The 25,963-nt window shown below is 42.9% G+C and overlaps 1 protein-coding gene across 2 annotated transcripts; it reads right to left on the bottom strand.

Moving 5' to 3' along the window:
- Window positions 1–11,263: 11,263 nt before the first annotated feature.
- Window positions 11,264–25,741, bottom strand: kmt5c (lysine methyltransferase 5C). Of its 2 annotated transcripts, none has more exons than XM_085783590.1 (9): window positions 25,344–25,741; window positions 24,803–24,935; window positions 23,531–23,696; window positions 22,863–22,972; window positions 22,559–22,722; window positions 20,838–20,857; window positions 20,427–20,563; window positions 20,102–20,256; window positions 11,264–18,281 (listed from the first exon to the last, which is right to left on the bottom strand). In XM_085783590.1, the coding sequence occupies exons 2-9, from the start codon at window positions 24,913–24,915 to the stop codon at window positions 12,898–12,900; spliced, it is 6,249 nt and encodes a 2,082-aa protein (XP_085639716.1). In that variant the 5' UTR covers window positions 24,916–24,935; window positions 25,344–25,741; the 3' UTR covers window positions 11,264–12,897. The 2 variants fall into 2 exon arrangements, with proteins under 2 accessions (XP_085639716.1, XP_085639715.1); XM_085783589.1 differs by having other exon boundaries at window positions 20,090–20,256.
- Window positions 25,742–25,963: the final 222 nt, after the last annotated feature.

Genomic DNA, 25,963 nt, shown 5'->3' on the forward strand with positions numbered 1-25,963 from the left:
GTCAATGGGACGTATCCAACTTGTCAATTCGCTTTTACCTTTTCTACAGAAGCCTTCTCTTTTTTAGAAAGAAAGTACAAGCTGTAGTATCAAGCAACCAGGGTTTTTCAAGATATGTAAAAAAGCGAGGAGGTATTTAGTAGGATAAAACTTAAACATCTTGAGCTTATGTTAACTCCAGGCCTTAAAACCAAAACCTTTACAGATTCAGGATGAGGGACAGCTGGAGCTAAAAAGCTGAATAATTTCTGCAGCACAAAGTAAGAACTTAAAGCTACTCAACCAACCCTTGCAAATGTTGACCTGCATCTCAAAGTCGCCCCATTTCTGCAGTGATTTAACATCCTAATTAGCCAAATTTATGCTAAAAGTAAAGAAGATTATGGGAGAGAATGCATTTCAACTTCAGAAACCACACTAAACATCTTTTTGGGTCCAATCTGAAACTACATAGTCACAAATCCAGTGATCAGCTGGACCAGCACACCTCCATCAGTCTCCATCAGCCTTACAATCTGGCACACTGGTGAAATGAATGTGGCAGTGACTGCTCGGCTTTGATTGAACATTGAATCCAAAGTGTCTGGCAGATTAAAGACTCTTTTTCATCATTGAAACCGATCTATGTGGAGCAGTCGAGCTGGCGTGTGGCGACCGCTTGACATGGGCATGTGATGAGTATGTTTGAACTTAGAGCACCACTCACAGCAAAGACTGAGTCACCACGTATCTGTTCACCAACACTCAACACAACCATCACTACACGCCGTCAAAAGCACTTCACTTTCACACATCGATGCCAGAACTACAGTAGTGCATGCTCCTCCAAATCCAAATCCAAAATCCACCATTAATGCCCTGATGGTGGCGTTCAACGTTCCTCGCTGTTACAAATCTTTGCTCACAGTGTGTGTGTGTCTCTATGCGTGTGTGTGTGTGAGATGCCGGCTGTCGTCTTTGATGATCCGCTCCGCCATCCTCTACCTCCCTGTCCCCGAGGCGACACATCATCACATACAAAGCGTGAATAGCATGTGCATGTGCGAGTTACTATGACAGCGTGTGGGTGAAATGCTCGCCGTATGTCATTGTCCGGACCTCTGTCAAAACACACACCACACACACACACCACACACACACACACAGCCTCGTCTTTCACGCTTCAACACCTCCAGCAGCGAGTTATTAACTTTCAGCTGTGCTACATAACATTCTGTTGAAATCCACCTCGCCGCCGCCGCCGCTCCGTGCAACGCCGTGCAACATGGCAGCAGTTCGTGTGTAATTATGTACGTGAGCTCTGTAAAGTGACCCGCCGTCACCTTGCTGTGGGCTGCGTCCAACAGAGACAAAGGCATCTATAGATAGACTGAACTCAGGTGGAGATAACGACAGGGTGGGGTGGGGGTGGGGGTGGGGGGGGCAGACCAAACACTTGTTCCCAGTTGGCACGGCGACCCTTTTCTTGTAGAGGCAGCCGCTCAAGTGAGAGGATCACAGTTTTGTGAACATCCGCTATCGAGATCCATCTGCTGTTTAATGCATGGCAGGACACCTACTACATCTCCTGGGTGAATCCCCCCCGCCTTTCTGCACACCTTCACAGCTAAAAGGTGCATCTGTGTCCATGTTCAGCCATGCACAACACTTCCTTTGCCTTTGCACGCCACAGTCAATATGTCACGGCAGCTAAAGTGTGATTTACTGGGCGACTTTATGCACCGGTTAGCCTTTTAATGTGAGCACTGAGCAGCGAGCCGGCTCTTGTGCACCATGATCATTAGCAATCCTTTGGCATGCATACAAATGTACGTGGGTGGGAATGATCAGTTTGACACAGTGATAAATCCCAAGATCTGACAGCAGCCGTCTCTCAGTCATACATCTACCTATCTGGGGTTTTTCTATAAAACGACAGCACATAAATTATCCCAGTCTTGTCTTCTATTCGCCTGATGTACAAATCCATGTCCCTCCTCCTCCTCCTCCTCCCCACTTTCTCTCTTCTTCTGCTTCTCTCTGTAAAAGCTGGGATACTGTATTCATCTGCTGGTATCAGGGAGTAATCCACGGCCAAACACTGCTCAGTTTGCCTTCTGGGAGTCTGTGCGTCCCCTTTAGCAGATCCTCTCCAGGCTGCATTTTCTTTTTTTTTAACATTTTTTTTTGTGCAACTGCTGCCGCACATCTTCATTCATTCATTCATTCATTCAGACCCTGTTTGTTGTTGCTGTTGTTACATGCACAGACACTGACATGTGGAGGAATTAACGTTTCACATCAATGCAGTAAACTTGAACATGCAACCCCTCTGCTGCACACACACACACACACACACACACCCCTGTGACTCCAACACCATCCCTCCACTAACAGCAAAATTGGACTCTCCGTTTGCTTTTGCCATGCAACCCAGCCCCCCCTCTACTCCCAATCCATCCATCCATCCATCCATCCATCCATGTCCATGCACTGAGAAGAAAAGCAAAGAAAAAGAGACAGAAAACATTCTTACTGTCTTCTACAATCCCTGATGAAATACAGAAATCCCTCCTCTGGAAGAAAAAAAAGGGACAGAAGTGGAAAAGATAAGAGGAGGAGGAGGAGGAGGTGGTGGAGGAGGAAGAGGAGGAGAGGAGGAGGAGGAGGGGGGCCGGCGGCTGCCAGTTGCAGAGGAATAAGGAGTGAGGAGGGGCAACGAGCAGGAGGAAGATGATGAAGAAGACTGTGTGGTGGTGAAAGAGGGGAGAGGAGGAGGAGAGGAGGGGGGGAGAGAAAAAAAGAAGAAGAAAAAAAAAAGAAAAAGAAAAAGAAAAGACAATCACTGCTGTAAAAATGAAGATCCTCCTCCTCCACAGCCGCCAGAGCCGCCGCCGCCGCTGCTGCTGCGAGAAATCACAAGGTGTCCGGCGTGCCGCTGCACTCTGAGGGATGGAGCATTATCCTCGGCTCCCAGCCGATCCTCCAGCAGCAGCAGCTCTGTAGTAACACTTCTATTCGCTCGGTCCGGCGATCTCCCCATCCCTCCCTCCCTCCCTCCTTCCCTCGCTCACTCACTCGCTATCCTCCTCCCCTCCTCCCTCCCTCCCTCCTTTCAGCATGCTCAGAGTGCCTCTCTCTCTCTTTCTCTCTCTCTTGCTCTCTCCTTGTACTGGTTGGCTGCTTTCTCTCCCCCTCCATACATCTCTCTTTCTTTCTCTCTTTTGTCCCCCCCCCTCCTCCTCCTCCTCCTCCCTGCCTCTCTCTCTCTCTCTCTCTCTCCTCCATCATTACCCGGATACAGGGCATACCCCTCCCTCCCTCCCTCCCTCCCTCCCTCCTTCCTGCTATCTCTCTCTCTTTCTCTCTCTCTGTCTTTGATGTTTTGGAGTTCGACTCTTCGCTGTGAAAGGAATCTGTTTTTTTTCTCTCTCTCTCTCTCTTTCTCTCTCTCTCTCTCTTCTCACAGGACTGAAAGCTCCACAGTGGGATCCACCCAACAGTGCAGAGATACACTCACCAACACACACACATGCATGCATAGGAGATTATATCCAATAATTACCACGCAATATCAACAACAAAAACCACACACATCAATTAAGAGAAAAAATTTCTCATTTCTAATGTCTTCCCTTCCATAATCCAACTATTATGTCCATATCAAAGATACAGAGCAACACAATCTGCAGCGGTGCGGCCAACATGTGTATTCACACTCACACACACACACAGAAATATGAATTAGGAATGAAAGAGATGTGTATAAGAGGATGAAGGAAGCCACTGCTGCAATGCTTATTACCATACATAGAGGTGGGAGAGGGAGGAGAGGACTGTGGGTGGAGAAGGAGCTTTCTACTGACGAGCTGAATTGAATAGCAAGTAGAAATCAACTCCATTATGCCAATCAGAGGAGAGCGAAGCATGTCAAACTCGCCTCACAGGCTTTGATGAGCTAACACCCCTTTAATAGTTGGGACTGAAGAGGAGAGGGTGGCAGGAGGAAGGGGGGGGGTGGGGTCATGATGATGGTTGTGTATAATAACAATGATCACAGAGAGAAACAGATGTTTTGCAGCAGTCGGATCTGGTTGCTAAGGGTGATCAATATAAAGCCGGTGCTGCTTCCTTGACACCCGGTTAGTCAGAAGCTCTGGTGGGTATTCCAGTGAGATCCCACAGCCCCTGAACTACCCACAAAAAAAAAAAGAAAAAAAAACACCATCTGCTGGAGAAATTCCCCAGCTGGAGACAGAGCTGTCTGGTTGCAGTTGATGTTGACGAGTGCCAGGCTGCATGTCAAATATTGACAAAATATCTCTGGTTCAGGATCTAGTGATGAATCAAAAGACAAGTTCTCCTGCAGCCGGCCGTTCCTCACTGTGATATTATGACAAATGATTATAAGATCATGAGGGATGGATTTTCTCAGAGGTTTCAGCGGGAATTTAAATCATCCTTCTTTAAAAAAAAGAAAAAAAGACATTATTTACTACTTGGGAGGGATTTTTGGGGGGGGGGTGTGATCTTCAGCTGTAAAATGTTCTTCAATCTTGCTGCTCATCTTCTGACGATGATACAGCAGCAACATCTTTTCCTATTTATGGATTCATCTCACTTCTTCAGAAGCTCTGGTTCTGGGGAGTCTGCTCCTTCATCTCGTCCTGTGTTACTGCTTCATTTTCCAGACAAGATTACATTGAATTCGTGTCCAGTAAACGTGCATAAACTGAACTTCTGTGAGCTAATTTATTTCATTTATCATTATTTTTGATCATTATTTAATCTAAAGATTATATAGGCAGAAATCCATTTATAGAAAAGATAAACAGCAGAAACATGACAGTCGAGATGTTTGAACAATCAAATATTTGGTATTTATACATGACAAATTACAGAAAAAGTACTTTCCCATTGTTTTAGCTGACTGTACCAATACTGAACCTAGACCTGATTTATAATCAAAGAACAAATCGAATTCTAATTGCATACAATATTGGGCCTATCGATTATGATAGCCTGACCAGGGACAAAGACTGCAAATTAGCTGAAGCTAGACGTCTTGTATGCATCGCATTTTTCATTCTTTGTGGCAATGTTGTATGTATCGTCCCTGCAAAATAAACATTAAAATAAAATAAATAAACAAATAGCTGCAAACTCATTTTCTCTAAATGGATCAATTGATTCATCAACTAATTGTTGCTGCTCTAGATGTCATTGACTTTTCTTTAAACTTCTTTAAGTTTGCTTTGATTTACGGTCTGTCCAGGGTTACTTTAAAGTTTATGTCTTGTTATAACTGATTTTGTCATGTTGATATTGTTTTTGTTGTTATTGGTATGTTATTGTTGTACTGATTTCATTATTGTTTTGTTGTTTGATTTTTTTATTATAATTTTTATATTTATTGTTGTTATATGGAAGTTTAGTTTCATTTCATGTGTTTGATTATTTTATGTGGCTTTTTAATGGACCACAGGGACAGTAGCAAATCAAAATCAAATCAAACTGAATCTACAGTCTCATACCTGGGCTAAACATAGCATCAGACATATCATTAGCAAATATCACACTGCATGTTTCACACCTAACAACGCGGCAAACGCTGCGTCATGGCATCTTATCCGAGGCGGTCGGCGCAAAGGTTACTCTGACGGGCAAACCCTGACACATCTCAGCTCCTCACGGTGTTATTAATAACAACAAATATCACCATCCCTCATGAACATTACGTCCATTAGCTCCAACCTGTGCCTTTAGAAACGGATGTGAATGAAATGAACCCTCACACGGCGGGGGCTGTCCACCTCTTCACTCAGCCAGTGACTCATGCGGAGGTAACCTTCTCATGGAAGTATTACACCATCTGATCTATTGGTTTCTTGAAATTAGATTTGCATTGATTTGTCCGCCTGCAGCATCTGCTCGCGCTGCGCCTTTGACTGACTGAGTCTGTGTATGTAGCAGAGGGGAGTGAGTTGAACTGGGTTTCTGTTCATCGGGCTCAAGCTGAAACTGCTGGTATTAATTGGATGCGAGTTAGGGAAACAGTAGCAGTGAACTAAAAGGAGATGCTCTGCTTCATTATAACAACACACACACAACTGCAGCTTGTACAAGGAGATGAGGGAGTCGCCATAATAGCAGACAGTCAGACTTAATAAAGAAAGATAGCTATAATAATGATAAGAGCAATATCCCTGCTTGTGCAGCTGACATATTTGTTCAGCGCCCTCTGTTAGACACACAGGGTTTTGTTATAGTCATAATTTACACTAATGCACTGACATCTCAGCCAGTAGCAAGTCATTTAAAGCCTCTGCCAGCTGTCACCTGGGAAATAATGTGCAATGGCAGTACACCTTTCTAAAGCCCCCTCCCTGCCCTTCTAAATGTCTTCTCCCTCTCTGCTCCCATCCCAGGCTTGTTTTCGCAGCGCTATAAACACTTTGCAGCTTCACCAAATCGACTGTTTCAGCACAAGTAGTGATGGTGGTTCAGGCTTTCTCTAGACTCAACAAAATCCAACACAGTCAGCCATTTCACAAGGCTGCTGCTGCTGTTGTGCAATACCAGTCATATCCCATGTCAGATTATAATCCCCAGAGTCCTTCTGAACATGGGGAACATGGAGTCGTGTTGTGTGGCTACATAACACGCGTGTAGTTTGGGTTTAATGGAGTTATGGTGTACACGAGCGGAAGGCCGAGAGCCGGTTGGCTGGTGACGTCTCCATGAATAATTAAATCGTAGAAACATTTTTAGCATTAAAATGGTTGGAGAAGTATTAAATGTGGCATGTATTTCTGTAAAACACAAGGAGGCTGCGTTTAACACAGAGTGTACTTAGGGACAATTTAAGATACTTCCATTTACACACTGAAGTGTTTAGTCCACTAAGGTCATATGACATTCATAGCGACTGCTTGTTAAGATTAAACGAGACAAAAAAACACATGAGAAGATTATGAAATACATCAATATTAAATCAGTGGTTTCCAACATTTTTGGCTTCTATGGAGATTTTCCAAGGATACTTGCCCGCAATTTTGTTTAAATAGTTTTGTCCCACAAAAAGTTAAAACTGCAACATTTTACAAAATAGCCAATATCGGAAAAAGTCCTGAATTCAAATGAAAGAAAAAGGACATTTTCTTCTTACTTTCACCCCCATCAATCATCTTGTGAGCCCTCAGATTTATCTTGTGATTTTTTTGGGAGGGGCCCAAACACCCAGGTAGGAGCCACTGGATTAGACTATTAAACATAAAGTAAAGCTAAGAACTGATATACCGGCTAAACTTGAGCAGCTTGAACAGTAAAAGGCTTCTTAAATCGGTGTTGACAATCTAATTATGACAAATACTATATAATAAGATAATAGTTAAGGGAACTCTTTTCTACAGGACCAATACTTCTACCATTTTTATATTGCCACACTTAAACAAAACCACTACAACACTGCATTCACCCTGTTCCTGAGCTGGCTGGTTGAGGAAACACTGCAAAATCCCTGGATGTCAGGAACACAAAGTATCATTGGACTGCCTTCTAAGGACACTAAAGACCAGTGGATAAAAGTGACTTTTTTCTGAGATAATAGATCAAACTTTCTTTCAAACTGACTGACCATTTGCATTTAGAGATTTAAACCTACACTGAGACGATTCTTGGTACTTGAAACCATAATTATATCTCCTTATGGATATCAAACTTTCATCTAAAACACCAGAACAGTATAAAAAATGAGACCCGTTTTTTATAATTAGCTGTAAAGTAGAATCACTGTTGAATTAATGGGTGCATAAATCTATGACTAGAATACCTTTGTGTACTCTGATTTTAATATTAATATTTAACCCCACTCCACCCACCCCGCTTTATCTAGCCCTGTAACTGTACCATCTTCAACACCCGCACTCCCTGGCTGCCGTCTCTCCTTTTCTTTCCGTCCTCATTATGAGAAAACTGTTATAGTTGGCTTCAGAATTAACTGCTCGGCTGCTACTGAGAGCTAGAAAGAAAAAAAGTAGAAGTGGGTCATACACTTGAAGAAGGGAGGGGAGTGAGGGGAAAGGGGGAAGAATAACAGAAATACTGGTTGGGTAGGATGAAAGCACAGGTACAGAGGAAGGAGGTAAGAGCTGAGCACCAAAGCAGGAGGATCAACGTTTTGCCCCAAGCTTTGAAATTAACCAGATTAATATGTCAAAGCAGGAGGAGACTGAAAATAAAGCACAAGTGAAGCACAGAGAGGAAATAACTCTGGAACAGCTGACGGAAAACAACTTTATCCCTTGACTCAGGCTCCTCTGACAGTTTGATTGAAGCAAGACAATTAATTCTTGTGATTCCTCTACACTGTGGTCGACATATCACAGAAAAATAGTTGAAACGTAAACATATCATCTGATAATCTTTTATCTTTCTTATTTATTTATTTTTTTTACATTAAAAGTAGAGGTGTTGATACAACTGAACTGATCCATAAGTGGAACAGATGATTCATAAAAAATAAAGTTGTTGGTTTTTTTGGTGGAGCTGGTGTATAGTTGGGGTTTATCAATCATATCCCATTGGGTATCTTAATCTACATTACATTAGAATTTATTATATGATTATCCTTTGAATTAAAGCAGAAGTAAGCGATCCGGTCGTTTGGGCTAATGCTGCGTTCCAGGCAGGCTTTTGAAACCGTAAATTACAGCTTCAAGTCACGACTTACGACTTTGTAGCGTTCCAGGCAACCCACTCGTGTTTCTCCGACCTGTTTTACCTGTGAAAGTCACTATAACGGCCACTCGTAACTTCTGACCCGTGAACAAAACACCAGTTACGAGTTGCCTTGAACGCACCATAACAGTCCTCGTCCCTACGTCGCCACATTCAGGTGCATCCCTTGGCTGCACACACAGAGAGGACTGCCCCTTTATGCCGTTCTCTCTCCTCATTGGATAAAACTTGTAGGATACAAGGAAAGTTTTCTCCTGGGCTCAGAGCAGAGCAGAGTGACTGACAGACCCGTGTTTCAGACCAAACACTCTATAGAAGTGATTGCTGTCGGAAGATACAACTATTTAAGACTTAGATTAACACAAAAATATCACTTACTTCTGCTTTAATAATCTGCAAAGTAACCAAAGCTGACAATTAACTGTAGTGCGAGGACACAAAATGGATATATTAAGTAAATGTACTTATTGTTAATTAATATTTTGAGAGAATAATATACGGAGGAACTACTTGAGACAATTTAATGTTTAATTTTTTTAAAAGCTGGAGAGCAACAACATGTTAAAGAGTCAGAGAATCTTGATTAGAAAAATCTGAATATGTAGAACAGTTGAAACAATTAGGCTAGTTGATTAATCAATCAGTCCATATAGGTCAAATTTCCATAATTTGCAAGTATTTGGGGAGTTGCTTAATTTTCAGGTTGTAAATTCTCAGTTGTGAGGATGTGCTGTGGTGTTTATTTAAAGAAAATTTGACTGTAGGCTAATATACTTAAAAGTGTTACAGGTGGATTTTTCATTCCCTTCCAAAACAAGACTGTCAGACCAAAACAAATGCTACTTCTGCAAAATCCATCCTCCACCCTCCTCTCCCTTTCATGTCCACTGTCAGTAGGTCCTCTTACCTCCAGCTGAATAAACTTCTGTACATCTGTAGCCTCCCTAGAAGAGCCATCACCATAACAACAACCATTACCCAACTACTACAGCCATTATTAGCGCCAAATTAGTGCTAGCCGTTAGCCATTAAGCGGTAGCAACATTTTCAGAAAAAGAAAAAAGAATTACAATATTGTTTAGCAGCTAAGCTCTTGTTAGCATGCTCACTGTGGCTGGATAGTAACTAAAACAAACATTTAACATAGCATTGTCATCAAGCTACTTACAGAGAGAAGTCTGTTGGGAACAATCATGGCGGCGCGGCCAGGTGGGCGGGACTTTTAAACGTTACCGTCTACCATCGTTTCTTCAGTGGAGAAAGTTCTGGAAAGTCACTTTGACCTGGATGCTGTCCACCTTCACTCTATCCTCTCACCTGTAGGCGGCCCCGGTACCTGCGTATTAACACCTGGAGAACACCAACTGCAGGTACCATGACCTACTTAGTACTCCATCACATCACTAGCCTATATCTTTACATTTTATACTTTTTTTTTAATGCAATACCATAATTTCTTTTAAATGTAGCTACACTACTCACAAAAAGTTAGGGATATTTGACAAGAATATCCCTATAAAAAGTTCATGCTACAGTGATATCTATCATGAAAGCATGCCTTTTAAGTAGAAGGATGCAATGGTAATTTCTTTATCTCAAACAAAAGCTAACAACAGTGGTGGCTAGGCTATAGAGCACAACAAAAATATAAATATCTCAATAACTTGTTAAAATTTTGACATCATGAGACCAAGACAAGACAACACTTTGATCAAATTGATCACTGTGGAGAGGAGAGAGGAGGACTGTATGCATAGTGCGAATTACAGGGGGGTTTGGGGGGGTTTGACCCGCCTAATTACGACTTCAACCCCCCTAAAAGAGGTACAAATAACAGATAGGGGGGGTTGAAACATGTATCTTTCTTATTAGTAATCATAAATACTACAATATACAGTATTTCCATAGTCATGCCAGGAAGATGCTTGTAGTAAAATTTCAGACACCCCTAGTGGACTAAACCATTTAATTGTCTTTGCTAGGGTGTGTGTGCGTGGGTCTGAATTTCGGCAGTTTAGATCTAGAATATTTTGTTGGTGACTACAAAAATTGTTTGTGTGGTACATTATGTGCCGCATGAACTGTAAAATTGTGTAAAATTTGGTTTATCATCATCTACAGACTGTAGACATTTCATTGAACAAGCAAGATACTGTAAGACTTCTGTTAACTCAAGCACGCGTCTGCGCTGTACTGCGCGCTGTGTAAAATGTTGACCCCCCCAATTGTCATTGTATAATTCGCACTCTGACTGTATGCAAACTGGTTGAACCACTAAATCAGATGCTTGTGATTTTTGTGGTTAATCACCTTGTTAGAGAACAGCATGTTATTTAATAAGAAATGAAACATTGAACAATTGGACATGTGCATTCAAAAGTTTAGAGAAGGTTAAATTAAGTTAACCTGTAAAGGTTATAGTGCATGTTAGGTGCATTCTGAAATGTAATCCAAAAGCCAACATCCCTAACTTTTTGTGAGTAGTGTAATTTAAGGCACATTTGAGAATTGAATCTTTTGTAAATAAAGAGTCAAAGAGAGGAAATAAAAAAGGAATTAGGTGACTTTAATGATATAGGCTACATTTGTACATTTCTACAGCAGACTTTCAGTAAGACTAACTGCCAATTAGAAAATAAGACAAAACATTTAACCTGTAACAACTGAGAAGAAACTGGATAAGATGCCAAAGGCTTTGAAATTAAATACTTGTTGTAAATATTCAATTCAGTATTTTGTCCCATTAAATAACAATAAAAAACATTTAACTGTTTAAACAATCAATGTGAAATATAAATTACATTTAAAGCACCATTTCAAGAATGAGGATATTAAAATAAATAATTGGCCTTTCCATATCAAGACAGTACAGTTTCATGGTAGTAATGTAAGGCTGTGCAGTCACACTGAACACTCCTGCCCAAAGATATCAAACAGGTTCAATGAACAAAACATCATAGCATGAGGGGAATGCTCACCTGGCAACAGACAGCAAATAACTCTGGTTACAATATAAACACCTATAGTATGAATGTGTAGCTCCGTCGTAAGCAACTATTTAAGGTGATGCACAACTTCTCCTTCTGTTCACTGCTCGGGGAAATAAAACTGACCAAATAAATGATAAAAGTGAGTTAATCTGTGGAACGATTGTCACTTTTTCTGATGTAACATGCTAATATCTGAATGTTTTTCTTACACTTTGAATTCATCCCTGCTGAAAACAGGTCCAATGTAGTACTATCCCCAAACCCAATATTTAGACCAACTGGCCTAAAAAACAAAACAAAAACTATATTGCAGTTTCTCCCGCTCATTCATCCACATGGGTACTCAACACATATCTTCACCTAGAAGAATTGTCCTAGAATAATATATATTGTTTTAGGTCACAAAATCTTTCTACTGTACACTGTTCATGCACAAGCCTTTCATATGCACTTAAACCCCTCACAGAGCATCAGTTAAAATTCAGGTACGACAACACACCTTACTTTGATCCCTCAAGACCTGCCTGCCAAATGCATGCACACACTCGCAGAGGGTTACACGCACCTGCACACACACACACACAAACACAAAGTGAGAAAAGAGCTTACTGTGAGTATAAAAAACGAGGGTAGACTGTTTCAACAGGTGCTTCAAAAAGTCACAAGAACATATCAAAGACTGAGGCACAAAGCTGCCTTTTGAAAACCCACTGATACAAGTACCGGCAACCAATGATGGTGCTCCTGCCTCTACTGCCAAACATGGTATAGAAAAAAAGTCCTACAGCTTTGTTACAGTACAGTAAGAGGGCTTTCATTGTTTACAGGGCCTCTAGGTTCAAACTCCTGGTCACAAATATATTTATTTATTAATGCTTTGTTTTCTTAAATTTGGTTTTCCCAGAAAATTTGCAGTGGCGATATCTAGAATTATTTAAAAACTCATAGAGAAGCTAAAAATACACTGATACGCCCACTTTACATAAAACCCTGTACAAGTTATTCAAATTCATACACTAACAGTCCATTAAAGTGATGATTTAGAAAAATGTCAATCAGTCAGTGGGCTTTAATAACTGGTACACTGTGAATTACCATGATTACAAAAACATTTTGTGGCAGATACTGTATAATCCCCTTTGAGCAAAACAGCGTCTTAGTGTATGCAGTGACTCCGGCAGGTACATAATCAGTCCGAGTACTGGAGATCCAAGTCTACTGTGCCGTCTGTCACCACTAGCCTCACCCTCTTGGGTTTTGTAGCACCCATGGAGTGAGATGTTGGAACAGGTCCATAGTGCGCTGTGCCTGGGTGTTCCCCAGGCTGGCACTGTTGCTGCATGTCCTTTCTGCAGTGTTCGTCCTGACCCCTCAGCCCTGAAAACCCACCCAAGGAAAAAGAGGCTTGGTTTGGATGCTGGGGCCCACAGGGCTCGAGCACCAGCCGCCCTTGTGTGCCCGAAGGCTCCATCAAGCAATGGTAGGTGTAGTTTGCCGAGCTGAGTCCTGGGTAACCTTCGGCCCCGTCCCTGAGACCCAGGGTTAATGAATGATCTCCGGTGAAGTTTAGTACATAAGGAGGACCTTGACAGCCGTAGGTGAAGGAGGCCGAGGAGGACTGGCTCTTGTTTGCTGGTGCTGGCGTACCAGGAGGCGTGCTGTGGGCCACTTGGGGACTGTTGTGCTGAGATATGGGCGAAAGAGACGAGCCAAAGCTGAAGTCGAAAGGGTCTTGTTGAGTGTAACATGGCTGGTGTTTGTCTGAGGTGGATGGAGCGGACTTATCGTGTTTCATACTCCTGTCTTCTGGTGATGGATAACCATCGGGCATTTTAGAAGGAAAGAAGAAGGGTCTTGGCATCGCAGAGAAGTTTTTATACGTCATGTTTTCTCCACTTTCATGTTTATCAGATGACATCTTGTTTTTACTGAAAGTCTGGGGGAAGTTGGGTTTGTTGAAATGAGGGCTGGACCGGTTGGGGTTGTTGGATGAACCATGGTGGTGGTTGACATCTTTTCCAAACCCTTGAACAGACATGTTGCCTTTTATATGATCGTCCATGTTGTGTTTCAGACTCTGCTGTATCTTCTCAGTAGCACCAGGTTTTGTACCGAGTGTTCTTGACGTGATGGTCGGGACGTCAGCAGCCATGGTGCTTTTACAAGGTGCACTGTACAAGTTCTGCGTCTGGTTTCCCCCCTGAAACTTCATCACTCTGTGAATGACCGTGGACGTTTTCTCGTGGAAGTTGAATGGATTGTCTGGAGGATTGGGATTTTTCACAGTGAAGAGCTGCGGGGAAATGAACTTGTTGGGCATCTGAGATGAGGGGACGGACTTTGCCAAGCCGCTCTGGGGCAGTCCTCTTCCTGCGTTTGGCTGACTACTACTGGGAAAGGGCTGGGATTTAGGAGGAATGGCCATACGGTGGAAGGGAACCTGGTTTTTGATGTTTGATGGCTGGGCTTTCATCTGGCTGGTGCTCGGCTTGATGGTGATGGAGGGCTGGGTTAAAGGGATTGAACTTTGAGCTGTAACAGAAGATGACGATGTGCTAAACAGACGAGGTTTTCCGACTACAGACCCAGACTGAGTTCTGAAGTCTTCTCTGGAAACTCTCACTCCTGGATTTTTATTCATGCTTCGATCTTTAGCTGTAAAGTCAGAGTTGCTGTGAGCTGAGAAGCTGTAACTGGTGTTGGGTGGGTTTCTGTCTTTGGAGGTATCCTTCGCTTCACATTCCAGCGGAACAGAGTCACTTTTGGAAGAGATCAGACCTGGAAAAAACTGCAGATCCTCACTGGTAAAGTTATTTCCTGGACTGGGAGGGCCAAGGTACGGCGTCTCTGTGGTCCACGTATCAGCCGGGCTGTGAGAGAGGGGACTGCTGAAAGGATCTGTGGGGGGATCCAGAGAGCACAGATCTGATGGAGAGGATGGAAGTATGTTCTGTGGCTGATAATACCCCTCGAAGTTGAGACACTGGAAGTCCAGAAGATCGTCACAGCAGTTTGTGAAGTTGGGCTCCCCGGAAAGCATGTTGTCTGTGGTTGTGAATGGAGGAAACTGGGATGGGGGCTGGATGACAGAATTAGAAGCACTGGAACTGGTTGTTGGCTTTTCTAAAGTCTGTGATGAACACAAGCCTTCAGAGAGCCTGGAGAGACTGTTGTCAATTTGTTGGAGTGTGTGACTAAGACAAGTGGTGGGTGTTTCCACGAGCCCACACTTTCGTAATCTCTCCATTTTGTGCCTCTGTTTCCTTCCTCCGCTGTTCATCTCTGGCCTTTCTGTGATTCTCTCAGCAGCCGAGGATATAATTTCAGTTTTATTGTCATTAAGAGGGGAAGACAGAGACAGTGGAGACAGAGACAAGGAAAATGGCGGCGGCTCTGCTTTCAGAAGAGCCGGGTTGCTGTTCGGTTTCTGGGAGGACGGGCACTCTTCTTTTAACTTGTTTAACTCCACACAATCTTTCTTTTGTTTCTCTAAAGTGGGACCCTTCATCTCTTTCTTAACTATGGGCTCTAGTTTCAACTCGGTCTGTATGAGGTCCTCTTTGCTGTCCACCTCCCAAAAATCCTGTGCCTTCCTGCGAAGTTTAATTACTGGTAAGGGAAAACCATTTGAATCCAATTCCACCTCCTGTTTCCGTTGCGAAGCGTTTCCAAACAGGCAACAATTATTTACAAAACGATCTTCAATTTTCGTCTCTTGCCCTACAGCTGACGAAGGCTCCCTGTCATTTTTCTGACACTCCATTTTTTCGGGGAGCGGCGGCTTGACTTCAACCACAGGCTTTCCATCAGGCTTCTCTTTAACTTCTACTTCTTCACTATTGGATTCCTTTGTTTCACTTGTGTCTTTTACATTTTTACACTCTTGGTCTTCGTCTAGTTTTGTTTGTGACGGCAGATTTGAACCTTGCCTTCCACACCGCCTCTCGCCTCTTTTTTTCAAACGATGTAATCTGCTCTTTGACTTCTTACTAGCCTGCACATGAGCCTGAGCAGCCTCCATCTCCATGTTTAAAATCGACACAGAATCCATGATGGCTTTAAAAGGGTCGCACACACTGTCTCCTGTTTCTGATTTTAACGCCATATTTCCAAGTCCAGTACTCTGCATCTCCCATACTCTCCCTCTCTTCCTTTTGAAACGGATCTTAAAATTAAGGTCTGGCTTTGTCTCCTCCAAATCATTTTGTTGTCCTAATGTTTCCACCTCTTCTTTCTTTTCAGATTTGTTTGGAGTTGGATTATTACCACTCTGTTCTTGGATTACAGCAGGATCCTCCGCTTGTTTGTCTTTTGTAAGCTCATCACTCTCTAGAGTCTGAGCTTTCCTGCCGCCTCGCCTGTCTATTCTACATCGTCTCATTTTCCTCAATAAAGAACCTCGCTGACCTTCATTAGCTCTGGGCCGAAGCACTCGGCTGAGGGAGTTTTGTTTGAAGATCCTTTTCGGTGCTAACTTCTGTAGTTCTGTTTGTCTGACCCTGCGTTTAAAATCTCTTTTTAGTTTGCTACTCTCACCTGAACATGCGTTAATGTCCTGCCTCAGCACCGCAGATGAACTTAACTCTGCCACTTCTTTAGACACTGGATCCGAGGCAGAGTTCACACCTTGTTTGGAGTCAATTTCTACAGAGCTACGAAATGTACGTTTCTTCAGAGGTATGTTGGATTGCGTGTGTGCCTGTGTGTTGGTGTTTGGATGCACCTTACTCGTAGCTTTTGTCGAAACTAGTGACTTCTGAGGTAGTGGGCCGAGGCAGTTGGCCGGTGGGTCGTTATGCCTCTGTGCTGACTGAGGCTGCAAATTATCCTCGCTCACTTCAGCCTTAACTGTAGCTGCAACTTCTTTGCCTAAGTTTCCCTTAGTGCTTTGCTTATCATCTGCTTTTGCTTTCGCCGCTCTGGGCCTCAGCTTTCGTCTCCTCATAATGCCTTTCTTCACTGACTGATGATACCTACCTCTATTTAGTTCAGCCTGTACTGCTGTCTCCTCGCCGCTGCACATACCTTTAGAGGCCGCGGTAGAAAAGCCTCCTCCTACAATATCCTCCTGCAATTTCTTACCTATTAAGGGTTTATCCTTTCTTAAAATATCAGATAGCAGAACCTTTGCTTGCTTTATGATGATATCTTCACTGGGCTTACTTACCGGCTTTTTACTCACACTGGTGACCATTTGTTCTGCTCCTTTAACAACTCCCTCCTCCTTACATGCACCCTTGACTTCATCTCTAACACACTGGGTGTTGTTCTGTTCTGCAGTTTTCTCCCCGGACACCATTTTACATTGTAACTCTTTTGCTTTTCCCGGTGCCGTGCTACTTTTACATTCAATAACTATAGCTGCAGCATTTTTCTTTTCTTTCCCCTCTTCACTTTTGCCTTTTACAATGTTCTGCTGCTCTGTTTGTACACAAGCCACTTTTTCTGACACCGTTTGTATCTCAATAACCTTGTCGCTTTCCCTTTTCTCACCGTGAGATAAATCGCCTACAGTTTCGCCTGTGTGGCTTTTCCTCAAATTGACTTTATCAGTGGCCTTGAAAAACATTTCCCTCACCCCTCTGTTACCTTCTGCTGTGCAGCTCTCTGATCCTCCCCCTGGCCTTGGCTGAGATCTGGACCCTCTCTTCGCTGTCTGAGGCGCTGGTTTGGGACCCTGGCTCTGTCTGCCCCTTCCTTTCATCTCCACTCTTGTTTTCCTGTCGTCACTCGCCTTCTCTAACTCTAAACTCTGTCGCACTGACAACCGCGTGAGGTTGACTCTAAGGTATTGCTTCAGTGATATCAATGGATTGTCCCCGTCTTTCCCCGAACCTCCTGCGACAGTCTCACTAACTTGTCTCAGGGAGGGAGGTCCGGTGGTTTTGTGCGGCGTTTGCTCAGCAGTTGGATTTTCCGCTGTCTTCGTGCCGCCGCTGCACTTGTTGCTTTGACTTCCCGTGATTGCTTTTCTGGTCTTTTCTTCTCTTATTGCACTGCAGGTTTTGTCCTTTTTAACGGGATGACAAACTGTCGTAGCGTTGGCCGTGTTAGTGGACGCTGTTTCATGTGCGAGCGCGGCGTTACCCGTTCTCCTTGTTCTCGACGAGGTCCTCATGTTGGCCGGCTGCTTGTCCACCACTTTGACGGCCTTCCCGTTCACTCCGGGGCCGTTCGCCGCAGGTTTGCTCTTCTGATGAGCCGACCTGGAGGAATTTAGTGTGAAAGGCCTCAGGTTGACCTCACTGCTGCTACTTGGAGGATTCATCCTGCTCAGCCTGGTCTCTTTAGTCGTCACTTCCTCCAGTTTATGCAGCAAGGCCCTTTCTTTGCTCCCCGGATCCTTGCAGCTCAGGAGGAAATCCACCGAGTGGCGCCGTACTCTGACTCTGATGTCTCTCTGTGTGACCTGGGCCACAAGCGCCCTCAGCTGTTTGAGCGTGGAGGATTTCAGTGGGTGCTTTCCTGACAGTCTGTGCTTCTCTCGTCTCCACTTCTTTGTTTGACTCAGTTTCCTGTTCTTCAAGGCATTTCTCCTCATCTGCTGGGTAAAGGAATTCCTTGAGGGGATGGCTGCGAATGAAAGAAAACAAAAAGAGGAAGAAAAATAAGGAGTTGAACTTCAGGCGGCTCTTTACAAAAGCATCTCCTCTGCTGATGATCTGATGTTTCCAACATAAGCAGCACATGAAAATCATGTGGCAGCGACAACAACAACAGCAGCAACTGAGATGTGACCGTTCAAGTATCCACTTCATTGAATTACTTTAAATAATTTTCCATCCAGACGACACAGTGGCCTGTGGTGCTAACAAAGAGCATGTGAGGGTGCGAAAGGTGTGGGACAAAAATTAACAAATGTGCACAGTGTTCAGGCTGCACAAAGACTACAGTGTGAGATACATCAAGCTGCTTTTTCTCTTAACCATGGAGAAAGCAAGCATGTCGACTGTGAGAAAACACATTACAGCAGCACTGTGACACATTACAAACTGTGTGATTCTACCACAGCAGCTTATTATTTGGGTTGAAACCTGTGTTTTATCCAGATATAAGTTTGCACAAGCAGCAGGGAACGTCCCTCCTGTTGTGTTGTGCAAAGTTAGCTCATCAAAACACATGAATACGTCTAATTAAAATTACAGTACCTGCTGTAAAGAAAGGAGTTATTTAAATAACTTTAAATAAATCGAAGCAAACCTAATTAAGAGTTTGGATCTAGTGTGTGTATATACATGCGTGTGTGTATGTAGTCTCACTTGTTTATGTCTGTTTCCAAAAAAGAAGTCTCATCTCATTATCTTAAATCCTACATGGTAAATGTTTTGTTTTGTTTTGCTTTGGTTACATAAGCAAATGCTAATCATAACCAAACAAAAAGAAAACAGTGTTTGAATATCGTCCGTAATCTCAATAAATATGTTTGTTATTATACAGTGTCTTTTTGATCATATGAAAGAAACGGAAACTTATTTCCAGTGTCATTTCGATGGTACCTGTGAGTGTGTTTACGTCGTGCACATATATTTGAACAGGCTCAGGATGATTACATCCACAGTAATTACAGAGCTATTATACGCTCCCATCTGTTTCCAAAGACCGAGGCCTAGTTGTTCATTAACTGCAAACTGAAACATAGTGCAAGGATGTCCACTGGACTCAGCACTGCTCATTTGTGTGTTTAGACACATTGCAATTTCAATACATGAAAAATATGACGCATGCAAAGAGAAATATCTTAAACTTAACACATGATTAAAGCGGTCCTATAATTTGTGTGCATACTAAATCATCCGAGTGACGTTTTTGGAAACAAAAACAAAGTCAAAATGTTAAAATGTTTTACAGTTCCTACTTCAGAGTTAATATTCTTTGATCTGTGAGACGGTTTCATTCACCAGCGTTAAATGACTTTGTTTGATGCATTAAAACAGGCAGTGAAAACCTCTTAGAAGAGGTTTCATCTTTATTTGGATGTATTGTTGTTTGAAAACTGAAATTCCTCTGAGGTTTCCACTAATCTAGAGCTGAGCAGACCAACTCAGGATCAACAAGCTGTATTGACTGGCCTTTAATATTTCAATTTGATGCTGCATTTCAGAGCCACTGAATTGATGTCTGAACAATTACTGGGTGTGTTTCTTGACATCACTGATATATAATTGCATTGTACGTCTTATAATGCCGTTAGTTTGTTTTGAGCCACTTCTGTTGTGCTGACAGAGCTTTGAGGAAACCAGCAGTTCACCTCCTCTGTTTCAATTAGCAAGAGAATTTACAGATTTCATTAATGTTATCTGAGTTCCTTGTAGCTTTTTATGATCATCAACAGCCAATTTGAGAAAAGGCAATTTTAGAAAAAAAAATCCTGAACCCGTTACCTTTAAAGATACCTGAGTGTATCCCTGGTATTATCGGCCTCGTGGAGAACTTCTCTCTGTGATGACGGAGATATCGCTCTCTCAAGCGGTACTTCTGTCCAACAGGGTCCTTTGTTTCTTCACATTCAGGCAGCTTCCCTCTGTGTCTGAAGTGGCCCTCTCCATTCCTGCAGAACAATTCATTTATGAAAAAAAAAAAAGAAAGAGGAAAGAAAAAGAAATTTTAAGTTAAGAGGTTCTCCAGTTTTTCCGTATCTGATGAAGAAAACCTTCAGCTCTGAGCAGAATCCGAGCTGTGATACAGTGAGTGTCTGATCTGATCTGATGATGGACACACCTCTCGCAGGTGCAGCATTCACACATTTCATTGCCTTCGCCAAAAAAGCTGGCACCATAGTAACACGTGATCTCCTCCCCAGGTGAGATGGGTCGAATCACTTCAACGCAGGCGATGTTCTTCTCACCGGGGACGAACTGGGCGGGTGGAAAAAAAAAAAAAAGCAGAAGGAAAGAAGACAAAGACAAAAGGTTTGGTTGGTCCACTGGGAAACATCAACACGGCAGCTGGGAATCACAGGGGAGGGGGCAACTCTGCTTCTAAGTGCTATTTTTCATAAAATTTCACCATGATGGAGATGGGGATGATGCAAATAAGATGTAAGAGTTTGTCAGAGTAAGACACCAGTTATATATTTCAGATTCGCAGAAGTATTTAGTGCATGTGATAAATGAAGAATTTGCTGATTACCTTACAGTTTGGTTTGCAGTCTTCAACCCAGGCGGACAAACAAAGAGACAAACACACAGATAAGAGATTCAACATTATTAATCCAATCACAGCAATGAATGAAGCACTCAGCATTTTCTTGATCAGATGAACTCGGTTCCTTCTGCAAAAGCTCAGAGGCTCAAAGAGTCTGAGCTGATTAAGTCCCAAACATTATGAACAGATCTAGTCAGAAGAATTAACTCTAACTTCACTGGATCTTTTGCACAAATAACTAGTTAGCTCATGTGTTGGGCCTGTAAAGAGAGGGAGCAGTCTGTTTACCTGATGCCATAATGTCTATGACCCACTTCTGTTACATGTTTGTATAGAGAGAGAGCATTAATTGATTAATCATTAAAAATGTCAATAATAGGAAAAAATAAAAAAGCATCCATCCCAGTTTGGCACAGCTAAAAATAACGTGTTGTTTAATATGAGATGTAAAATCCAGCTGGAATCAGAACATTTTTGTTTGAATAGTGAAATTATTCAGCAACGATCAAATTATAACCAGATCATAAATCGGAAAATTTTCTATTAATTGAATTAACTGTTGAATCAACTGATTCCTCTCAGCTCCACACTGAGATCTGTGACTGTATTTATGATTCAGATTCAGTCACAGCTACAGAGAAACATCTTCCACTGCCCATAAATCACCGCACAATTCCTGTGGGTTTATGATAAATCTGTATTTTTGGTGTAAAACCACAACAACACACTTGTTTAGCGTTCAGAAACTGGTGCTAAACCAGCTGTGAACCACATGTGATGGAACCAGAAAGAAAAAAAAAATCCCCATGCAGCTACAATATCTGCCATCACACAAACATAACTGCCAATGTTTATGTTTCAAAATATTACATTTTTTGGGATATATCTTGTCATGCATATTGATTTAACAACACTTCATTGATTCCACAGTCAAAAGCTCAGTTTGCCTGCACAGAGAGCAGCTGCACGCACCTCTGGAATCAGACTGTGGGCTTCAATGTCATGTTAAAATTGCATGTGTGGATGTGTGTGTTTTATACACAATCTGTCAACTCGTATAACTTCAGACTTCAGACACACACAGATCATGTGAATCCATGTTTGGCTGTTTATTAAAATAAAGACTGAGGGCCTTGGAAATGATGGGAGTTTCCAGGCAGAAACAACAAAACACAACAGGAGTGTGTCATGAGATGACCTTGAAATACCTGACTCCTGGGGAAAAGGAGGACTGTGTGTAAAGGTCTAACCACTAATTGGTGTCAGAGGAAATGCAAGAGAAGTTTTGAAAATGCAACTAAAAAGTTTGATATCACATTAAAAAACAGCTTTAGTGACTCTAATAGCTGAATTATGAAGCTTCTTTCAGTAATAACAGGAATCATCCAGCATTAGAAAATCATTTACCAGGACTTAGTTGTTGTGTTGTGTTGAATGAGTGCATGTAATAAAACACCTGTCAATCAATTTTTAAGCAACAGCAACTTGTTGTAGTCGTGTGTTTTGATAGTTGGTGAATGTTTATCTGTACTGTTTGTTGACATTTGTATTTCAGGCTGCAGCTTTAGAAATTTACTCATGCATGAGCTCTCCTATCAGCGATAAACACTTTGAATCTGAACATCTGTATCTGTACCAGTGTGTGTGTTTGTGTGTGTGTGTGTGTGTGTTGGGAGAGAATGAGTCATGAATGCGAACAAACTCACCGTGGTTAATGAAAGCTGCAGGCCCGAGCCAGAGCTGGGCGCAGCGTTTGCGTGTGGAATACATCACACTGAAGTCATTGACTCCTGTCCTCAGCACTGCGCTGTCAGTGGGGCTCAGCTCTGCTATGCAGCCCAGCAGGACCTCCACCCGCTCTCCGGCAAACCTGCACAACAACAACAACAACAGTGGTCTTGCTGTCACATATTTAAATCTCAAAACAAACGCAGTCCAGGAAATGCAGCCGCAGCAGCAGTTGATGACGCGTGCACACGCTGCGTGGACAAACACAATGTGACTGATTACCAGTGCCGTGTGGAGGTTATCTTTGCTCCATTGGTCTCTGAGGAGTATCTGTCACAGGACTCGATCTTGATGCCGCTGTCCAACAGGAAGGCACTGAGGTACCGATACACCTGCAAGACAAGATGTCATAGACGGTTGAGATTGGGCTCCCACTGTGGAAACTTTCTGTGAAGTGTCATGATGATACAACATTTTGCTATTTGATTTTTTACTAGGGATGGGCAATGATTTTCGAATAGTCGCTCAGTTAAAATCGCAAAATCGAATAGTTTATGAGACAATCATCTTGTCTGAAAAATGTACATGTTCCCTTTTTACTGTCACAGAAGGAGAAACATGGAAAGACTCCACCAGGAAGTTCTGTGTGAAACTCAAATGTCAAATGAAAACAAGTTTAACTGAGGTGCAGCTGAAACTCTGCAAGGTGCGGACTGTGATGAGAAGCTACCGGAAAATATTGACGTAGTTTAACGCCGGGAGAGAAGACTTCCTCGTTAAGATGAGTACTCATTACGTGACAAGGACTTCATTGAACGGTACTGATGTGACCAGAAGCGGTGTAGTCGATTAATATTCGAATAGTACTTTTGCTTGAAATGCCCATCCCTAGTCTTTACATGGGATTATTCTCTATTTGCACTGATTTCTAAGTTTAAACATAAGCCTACATGTTGTCTCAGCAGCTCCTGTCGATGGCCTCCCAGAGCACTGAAGTAGTCCCCAGCCGGCCCGCCCACCGTCAACGCCTCGAACGTAGCGTTGAAGTCGTGCGTGCGCTGAAATCGCAACAGCGTCTCTTTGAGGTTTCCATATCGCCGGATCTCTGGTGGGGCACTGGAGAGAAAAAACAGTGAGAGAGAGAGAGAAACAGATAATCAGACAAAAGAAGAGCAGAAACAGACGTGTAACAAAACCTAAACACACTATTTTAAGAGACTAAAGCTTTTGTGCAGTTTTTCAACAACAACGGCTTCTTTAACCCTGCACTTATGCACTTTATTAACCAAAATGAAACTCTTATGGCCCCCTACCTGTGGACTTCTTCATTATCCACAGTCACTTTGTAAATTACCTGTATGTATATTGTAACAAAACTTGCCTGTTGTGTTGTTTCCTTTTTTATTATGTGTAATGTTGTATTGTTTTGAACTGTTTTTATCTTATTGTGACTACGGGCGGAAACTAGCATCCTGCTGAAATCCGGCATATTTACATGTTCTTATCTATCTAATGTGCACTGTCCCATTCAAATAAACAAATAAACTATGACCAATATGCCAAGATTATGTCATTAATTTTATGTTTCCCTAAAGAGAAAGTGAATTTACACCACGCCTGCAGGTGGCCATGGTACACTGGAAACCGAAAGTACAACAAACTTGTTGACAAGTGAATTGCTCTGGCAGTGGGTATTACACACATAATAAAACAGCACAATAACTTCCTGCAGACTCATTTTAATTGTAAATGTAGTGTGCAGTGTGCAGAAACGGGTCTATAGCACAGACATAGGGAAATAAACACAACAGATTCATTACACACACTCACACATATTACCAGTATTTGCATTATGATGTGACATGTTCAACTCCAGTCTGTACATGTGACACCTTGAGGGCACGTCTGGGTGTCATAACAGGCCCATACATGATTCAGTAAACAGGCACTGCAGTTTAATAAGTACACCTACTTAGGACTAATGCTGTCTTATACAACAGTCCTGCAACAGACTGCCCTCTCTGTGGAGCCTGCACTGGCTGTATATCAGCTTTTATTTAATCTCTTCCAATGAAGTGTTTAATCAATTCGACTGTCATCAATTAAACTGTAAACGTGCCTAATAAAAACCGCAAGTGCAGGAACTGTGTGTGTGCCTTTGCTCCTCGGCGTTCACCCCGCTGCAGGAGTGGGATGCTGCTGTTTTTGACTTTACATCTTACCTGATGTTCATTTTGTGGGTGCTGAAGCCCAGCAGAGGGTCCAGCGCCAAGCCGGTGGCCAAGTCATCGGTCTCACACAGCTCCTTCACACTCATTCTAGTGCATCCGTCCATTGCCTCCCACCATCAGCATGCTGCAGTTACAGGGGTCAAAGTAACAACAAACAACAATAACAAACCGAAAATCAGCTCAGGGGTTTTGCATTCCTGCAAATCCAGTATGCAAATACCTGTCAAGTCATGCACATCTACTCGGTTCACCGCTAACTGGCCACATAAATCGGTGTGTGTGGGTTAGGAATGTGCCTGGGTTTACGTTAGCCTCCATAGCACATTAGCTTGCAGGGGGGAATCCGCTGTGTTTTCATACGAGGAGCTGGGATGCTAACTAACATGGTAGCAGCTATCTGCAGCAGCTAACTGACCGACTGCATCCGATCGCTGCTGAAATTCAACAGCTACGATCGGACATGTGAAAGCTACCAGCTCCTCCCTGTGATGCGTAGCGGGGAAAAGCAAAAGAGCAGCATTAGAAAACATACCTGGGAGTGTTTTGTAGTCAACGAAAATATCGTCAGACCGACAGGTTATCGCACGCTTTCGCTTTGCTGCTGGGATCCAGGGGAAAGTAGTTAGCCTAGCAGCTAACCCAGCTAGCTGTCCGTTAGCCCCGCCAGCCGCATACGAAGATGGAGGAGTCTCTCTCTCCCCTCTCTCCCTCCGTCACTTGTGGAATTTGCTGGATTGTAAAACGATCGCCGAGCCCAGGCTGGATGTCAGAGCGCAGACACACACCACACAACACGACGACAAATAAGATTTAAATGTAACACTTAACGTTGCTAAGCTAACTAGCTTTACAAAAAAATAGGGTTCGTCTAGTAGCTAAAAGTTGATGAGAGACGTCCGGCGCAACCGAACTATTGTAGTTGGCCACGCCCCCCACACGACACGCCATTGGCTGAGGTCAAGGTCAATCATTCTAATCTGGAACGAGAGCCGCGGTGTTGAGCTCTGTGATTGGTCGAGGTTTGGATCATGGGCGGGGCCACCACCACCCCTCCGTTTTTGTTTTACTATGTTGATTACGGAGCAGAGAGGTTAGTGAGTGTTTCCTCAGGTGCACGGGCTCAGCTGGGAAACACTTCACCGCATGAGTGAG

Source organism: Trachurus japonicus, chromosome 8 (assembly GCF_045865225.1).
Source record: "Trachurus japonicus isolate A0001 chromosome 8, Traja_1.0".
NCBI lineage: Eukaryota > Metazoa > Chordata > Actinopteri > Carangiformes > Carangidae > Trachurus > Trachurus japonicus.